Source organism: Cariama cristata, unplaced genomic scaffold (assembly GCF_000690535.1).
Source record: "Cariama cristata isolate BGI_N322 unplaced genomic scaffold, ASM69053v1 scaffold8161, whole genome shotgun sequence".
NCBI classification, from domain to species: domain Eukaryota; kingdom Metazoa; phylum Chordata; class Aves; order Cariamiformes; family Cariamidae; genus Cariama; species Cariama cristata.
In genome coordinates, this window is record NW_009599765.1 from 6,485 (window position 1) to 13,660 (window position 7,176).

At 53.4% G+C, this 7,176-nt stretch overlaps 1 protein-coding gene across 1 annotated transcript; it reads right to left on the reverse strand.

The window, feature by feature from the left end:
• Positions 1–390: 390 nt before the first annotated feature.
• HRH2 (histamine receptor H2) lies at positions 391–1,473 on the reverse strand. The gene has a single exon (XM_009709791.1). It carries the CDS (start codon positions 1,471–1,473, stop codon positions 391–393), a length of 1,083 nt encoding a protein of 360 aa, XP_009708093.1.
• Positions 1,474–7,176: the final 5,703 nt, after the last annotated feature.

Here is a 7,176-nt window from a genome sequence, read left to right on the forward strand (position 1 = left end):
GCAGCCGCAGCTAATGGCTGCACCCAGTTTTGTACAACAAATTCTGATGGCAAACTGTCCCCGTTACCCAGCAAAGCCAGGGACGTTTTGTGCTCCCTGTGAAGGGGTGGCAATTGCAGGGTGGCCAGCCACATCTGAAGCTGGAGTAGCTGGACCTGTGCTGCCAGCATGGAGGGATGTGAGCTTGGTCCCTGATGGTGGTGATGAATTTCTGAGTTGCTGCAAAGAGCAAGAGTTGCTTGGGCAAGGATCTCCTGCTGGAGCATCAGCTTGTTGCTTAAAAGTTCATGGACACCGCGGGGTCTCCACCTCTGCCTTCCTCTCTGGGGACGGACCTACCATCAAAGCCCCACATGTAAAAAGGCTCTTACCTCTTGAGAGCTCCATTGGTCAGCAAGATCCCTTCCCGTTCCTCATCTCCAGATTCAGTGGTTTACCCTCCTGCCTGCCCTGGCCCTGCCTGCAGCTCCTGCCCCTGGACTGGGCCTTCTGGAGGTGAGGCAGGTGGGAGCTCCTGGGGCCCCCGGTCCTCCAGCAGTGCAGCAAGTGCTGGTAAGCCACTCGGAAATCCCTGTTGAGGGTTCCGTAGAGGATGGGGTTCAGGGCTGAATTGGCATAGCCCAGCCAGAGGACAATGGACATGGGTGTGCCTTTCACCCTGCTGTCCCCCCACATCCCCCGGTACGTGAATACTGTGAAATAGGGGAACCAGCACACAATGAACGCTCCCAACACCACCGCCAGTGTCACCGTGGCTTTGTGCTCTTTCACCATGGGCGGCATGGGGGTGTTGCTGCTGCAGCACCATGTGTGGTTTATCCTCTTGGCTTGCTCCCTCGCTATCTTGAATATCCGGTAGTAGGTGATACACATGATGACCAAAGGGATGTAGAAGGTGAGCAAGGCGTCCACTAGCCCGTACACGGGGTTCACCTCCAGCGTGCACTCCTTGTTGCAGCTGGGGATTGTGTTTTGAACTGCTGTCCCATTGGTGTTCCAGCCCAAGTGGATGGGTAGGAAGGAGACCATCAGTGAAACGGTCCAAATAACAACCAAACCCACACCCACCCGGGAGGGAGTGACCACCTGGCTGTAGCGGAGTGGGGTGGTGACAGCAAAGTAGCGGTCCAGGCTGATCATGAAGAGGTTGAGGATGGAAGCTGTGCACAGCATGACGTCCAGGCTGGTGTAGATATTGCACAAAGTGCTGCCAAAGGGCCACTCTTTGGCGAGTTCATAGAAGGCGGAGAACGGCAGCACCAGGAGGCCCAGCAGCAGGTCGGTGATGGCCAAGGAGACAATGATACAGTTTGTCAAGCTGCGGAGCCGGCGGTCAAGGGTGACGGCCAGGCAGACAATGATGTTACCAAAGAGAGTCATCATGATGAGGATGGCGAGACAGGACCCAGCCAGCAGCTGCAGGGGGAAGTCCATCCTTTTTGGAGAGCTTGTATGGTTGTAACATGGATCCATAGTGCAGTTGCATGGATGGAGCAGTCTTGCTGTCACCGGCTCCAAAGCTACTTGGACTGAGCCTCTACCAGGCAGCCCCTTTCCAAAGTGACCTTGGGCCTACAGTGACCTTGGAGAACATCGCAGAGTCCCTTCATGTGCTCAGCCTTGTACGCCAGGAATGACACAGTCTAGGGAAAGCTGTGGCCCTGCGACTTGCTTGTGCCCATTGGCCCCATCTGGGAGCTCAGTGCTGGAGCCGATCCCCTGTGGTGGCTGCTAGTGGATCTCGACTGCTCCCTTTTCCTCTCCTGCCTTCTCCTTTCCTCTGAATGACCACAGGGTCAGGTCCCGTGGGGTCTCATGCGCTCTGCATGTTTGGTTGGTGACAGCGGTCAGCAGTGCTTCAGCAAGGACAGAGCTTTGCCACCTCCCGAGTACAACCTGCAAAGAAAGCATCAACTCAGAGCTGCAGTGGGCAAAAGTCCTTTGAGCTGCCTCTCAAACCCCTCCAGAAACGGGGTGCCTGCACCTCCATGGATGATCCAGCCCACTCAAACCTGAGTTGAGAAGACCCCTGGCAACCAGGCACACATGTTGCTGCCAGCTGGCCTCCCCCAGCCCCAGGGGTGCCCGTGTACTGTAGGGATGTTGAAAGAAGGATGGGGATTTTTAGAAGCATCAAGTTCTTTCAGGCTTAAAATAAAAATGACGACTGGGAGAATATGAGGGAAGAGGTTTTCTGAGAAAGCAGTGCGCTTTTCTTATGCAATCTAGCAAAACTGGTCACCGCTACGTAATTTCTGGTGCTCGGCTGTGGCTGTAAACCTCATTAAACTTTGACTTTGTATCTGTACTTTGCAGCAGCCCTTGCCTTGTGTTGGTCCCTCCCATCAGCAACCACACTGGCTCCTGCAACCCAGAGAGGAAAACCTTGCCCTGCTCAGAGCCCTGGAAGGAAAGAGGAACCCATTTGTCCGTGGTGCAAGGTCCTGGGGAGGAGGTGGCTGGGAAGGGCTCTGACAGCTTCATCAGTCCCATTCCCAGCAGCTGAAGGGCAGCACGGGGGTTCGTTTGCCAGGGAGAGTTTGGATGGAGCTGCTCCTGCTGTGGGACAGGGACACAGAGTGGAGGATATCCCTTGTAGACTTACTTTTTATGACTATGTTCTGCCTGTATATAAATAACAAAAAGCTATATTTTGCAAGGGCAGAAGCAACACGGTGCACCCCTCTAACCTCCAAAAGAGCTTTTAGCTGCTGATTACGGTGGTCTCCAGGACCGCGCTGCTACTAGATTCAGAGAGGCCTCAGTTCCTGTGTGATTGCAGGCAACACCCATGTCGGGAAGGTGCCTAAAGGGAAACTGAGGCACTGCAGAGACGAGGGGGTGGGGGGGGCTGGGAGCAGGCTGAGGAGCCCAACTCCCTGTGCTGCAGCTGTGGTCTCCCCCCATGGGCTTCCCAGGTGATGTGATGGATCTCCCCATCCTCCCTGATGTGCTGGTGGGGGACAGCTGTGCCAGTCCCCGTGGGTGGTGCAGGACCCAGCTCCCCAGGCTCTCCATGGCCTGTGGAGCCCTCCCTGGTGGTGCACAGGCTTGTGTGGGAAGGTAGAGCTGATTCTACAGAGTGCAAAGATGGAGCAAACAGAAGAAACTCCAGGAAAGGGAAAGGTCCAGCCTTGACAGAGGTAAGATTTTAAAGTTAAACTCACCCTGCAAGAACAAGGTAATGATGTGGAGCAGACTGAAATACTCTTCAGGTGATTTATATCTTTGATTCAAGGTTAAAGGCATGAGGGCCAAGGGAGGAAGTGTACTGGGGAGACTGCATGAGTAAATAACCACTGATTGCCAGGAGCTGGATGGTGGGGAGATGGGGATTGGACTGGTGAGATTAGAGATGATACCTGCAGCCCTGCTGCTTCTAAAGGAGTTGAAAATGAATGAGAAGTGATGAACTGGCCCGTGGGAAGCCTTCTGCTGAGCAGAGCAAACTCATTGCCAGACAGAACGTCCTCTGAATTTGGGTGCTGGGATTAAGGCTGTTGGGAGAGGGATGCGATGCTTTCAGCCACGGCGGCGGTGTGCGGAGCGGTTCCTCACCTCCTGCTGCAGCACAGGCTCTTGCCATGGAAAGCTCTTTGTTCACGCACAAAAGGAGTGTGGAACAAGCTGAGCGCTGCCTGCCCGCTGACAGCAATGACGAGAACAGGTTGTTCTCAGGGAAGGGTATTTCCAAGTGAAAGGGATGTTTTTTCATTGCTCCCAACATGTGGAAATGGCAGGATAAATTATAGGGGGAGTAGCATACTTAGAAAACGCCGTGGGTGGATCGCAGCCTCCTACGTGGCTGCTTCACCACACATCAACAACCTGCTCCTGCCACCGGCTCTCGCAGCTCACGTGGGCTCTGCCGGGGCTCAGCTCGGGCTCTGCTGGTGGGTCCCAGCCCCGGGTGCATCGGTGCGCTCAGCACCCGCCGCGGTGCAGGCAGGACCACGGGACAGCCCTGCACTGCGGACCTGGCCAGAAGTAGTTTTGCTTCTTATTGCTTTTTCTAATTAGCTCAGGGCAAGAAATGGGCACTTTCTTTTTTTTTCCGCACTGGCAGGGAGTAGAAAGTATTTTCAAGTGAATTATGGAGCCATTGGGCTGAGCTGTGGAAGGGAAGGGGACAGAGGTGTCCCCATCCCTGCAGAGGAGCCCACGTAGAGCTGGGCTTTTGCTGGTTCTCAAACTCTGGGCACGGGCACCCTCCCTGCACACGTGGGCTGCAGGCTCAGCTGCCTGCAAACCCTTGGGACTTTGTTCTCCGGTTGCTTGCAAACCCTTAGGACTTTGTTCCTCTGCGGGATGGGGCAGGACCTGCTGCCTGCCAGCTTGGACATGGGATGTTGCAACACTAACTGTAGCGGGGGTGTGAGAGATTTTCCCATATCCCTTGGGCAAATTATCTCATGGAAACATTCCCCGAAGTGATCACAGCATCCGGACATGGCTTTGCAGGAAAAACAGGCTGGAGGGCTGATGTAGAAAGCGGGCTGTGGGGTCAGCCCTCTGCCATGAGAGTGCAGTCCCCAGGGCGATGCACTCAGCTCGGGGCTCTCTCCTGGAGCATCAACACTCTGGGACTCCGCATCTGCCCCGGTTTTCTTCCCAGGTCACTCGCAGCCACCTTTAATACCACGTCCTGCGTCCTCTGCTCCTGCTGCCTTTTGGCAGAGTGAGTTAATTTCCTCCTCAATGTACGGGCAGAGCGGCTGTTTCCCATGGCAGCCTTTCTAGCAATAGCCTGAATAAATTATACCCTTCCAGCCCTGTCTCACTAAGCGGCTTTAACGTTTACCTGATTATCCTCATTTTCACAGCCTGGACCTGTTCCTGGTTCAAAATCACCCTCCTGACAGTAACAGACCGGAGTAGGGCATTGCTTCTGGGTCATCCTTCTAGAGCCTTTTCCAGTGGTGCTGGTGCTCTGATGGACACTATCTCTGCTGTGAGGACCTGTCAGGTTGCATTTGTTTTGTTGCAGTCATGCCAGGGTTTCCTAAATGCCATATTTTGGCATATGGAAAATGCAATATTTTTCACGTGGTGTTTTCAGCTGCTTAGAGTAGCAGTTTTTGCTGTTAGTCCCTAAGCATATGAACTTGTGCCAGCCCATTGTGTTTCTGTTGATCTTTGGATCCTCTGGTTGTTCTCCTGTAGTACTTAGTGCATTGTCCTGTTCAAAACTTCTCCCAAGTTTCTCACCAGTATGTTTTCTTAGAGAAATGCTCATTTTCTGAGCCACTATAGCTAATGAAAACCATTAAATAAAATTTATCTCTAGGCTGATCTTTAAGGAACTCTATTAATAGCCTTCTCCAGAGCATTAATGATCCTTCCATTGTAATGTACTATCGTCTCCCCATTAGCCTCCTTACAATTCTCATAGTAATTCCTGCCTTCCCCTGCCTTAATAGATATTTTCTGCTCTGTTGCAGCCCATGTTACATTTGATCCACTGCGTTGCCAGTTAAAATGGCAATTATCTCCTCGGGGGAGGGGGCTGTGATTTATCCATGGGAAATTTCTGTTGCATTTTACCCTTTTATTGCTCCTCCCCATCCTTCAACATCCTTTCCTTCAGCACTCTTTATTCCAGCACTTTGTGCACTTTTGCAGCAAGACTAATGGGATGCAGCGCCCGCTCCGGCAGCGTAGGCAATACATTTGCTGCTCTCCTTTCATGTACTTCTACTTCTGGCATAATAGGTTTGTTTAAAATCTGTTAGGAGCCTAGATACATTGGCATCACGCATGGATACATGGGCAGAAAGGAGTACCCAGCAAGCGCCTAAGGTGGCAGCCTGTCTTTGGGAAGTGTTTCCCACTACCCGAAAGGGCACCAACAGCGACCGTTGTGGGCTCAGGAGAAGCTCCACATGAAGAATTTTAGCTCCATCCTGGGGACAGGATGGCTCTGCTCCCAGGCAGACCTGAAATGTCACTCTGCCTCCTGCGTTAGCTTCTTTCTGAGCAAAGTTCTGGCAGAAGTCACTTAGGAGCAAAGCAGATTCCCTGGCCCTGCAGAGCTTGCAGCAGAGCGCTACACCTTTTTCTAAAATTGTGTTCAAGTACTTCTGGAGACTAAACATCTGGGCATGCTGTGAGAGGTACTTCAGCCAAGGCTGTGTGATGGGCAGGAGGGTGGGGATTTCTTCTGGTCTGAAAAAGGATGTTTGAGATTTCATGGTGGGGAACGAACAGGACCAGGAGCTGCAGGGACCCTGGTAAAGGGCTGTTTCAGTCCTCTGCCAGAGCCATGAGCCTGCCTCACAATGGGACAAGACCGAATTTGCCAGAGTTGGGGCTTGAAGGCAACGGGAGAGTGGTACAGAAACTAGCTTGCCCTGCCTGGATGGCTTTGGTGAGGTTGTGGGGTTGTTTCTAGTTTATGAGCAGCTTTTCTGGAAGGGCTGTGCTCCTCCCCATGCCTCCCATGCAGGGCTGCGCCCCATAGCATCCCCCAGCATGCCTCTGCCGCTGCGCTCGGTGAGCCTCATTGCTGGACCTCTTGCTCCCTTGTTTCCATCTCCCCTCTGATTCCTGGGACAGGGCAGTCGGGTATACTGCTCATGGATGCTCACCCATCCAAGGTGCCCTGTGCCCTCATTTGGGTGGGTAGATGCAGCTCACCTCGCGACCTTACAGGTGCACACAGTTGCAATCCCATTTTTGCAGAGCCCCTTTGCAACCTCTCTGCAACCGTGGAGGGGACACCTGGGTCCTGCTTGGTTACATCCCCAGACACTTTTGTCCCTGCTCCTTGTTCTCCTCCAGAGCCTGATGTGCTCTCTGCCCCATCCCAGCCTGAACCCTGACTGATGCACGGCAGTAATTACTGCCTCTGACACGAGCAGAGGGGCTGGGGGAGGCAGGACACAATTCCCATCAGGGCCGCCAGCCCTCCATCATGCTTCCCCAGGAGGAAAAGAGGTCTGTGGGTAAAAGGGAGTTCAGGACCCCTGAAAGCAGAAAATGCAGAGAGGTATGTGGAAATCAGCAGAGCAGTCAGCATTTCTAAAGTTTGCTTTGCAAAAGGCACCCGCGAAAGGTGAAACTGAAAACAGAGGTGCTGGGCTCATGAGTGTGCTTGGAGCTGCCTGAGTTCTCAGCAGAAGTTCCAGGGTTCAGCCACCTGCTGAAGCCTATTCTGGCCAGGGGACTGCGGGTGCT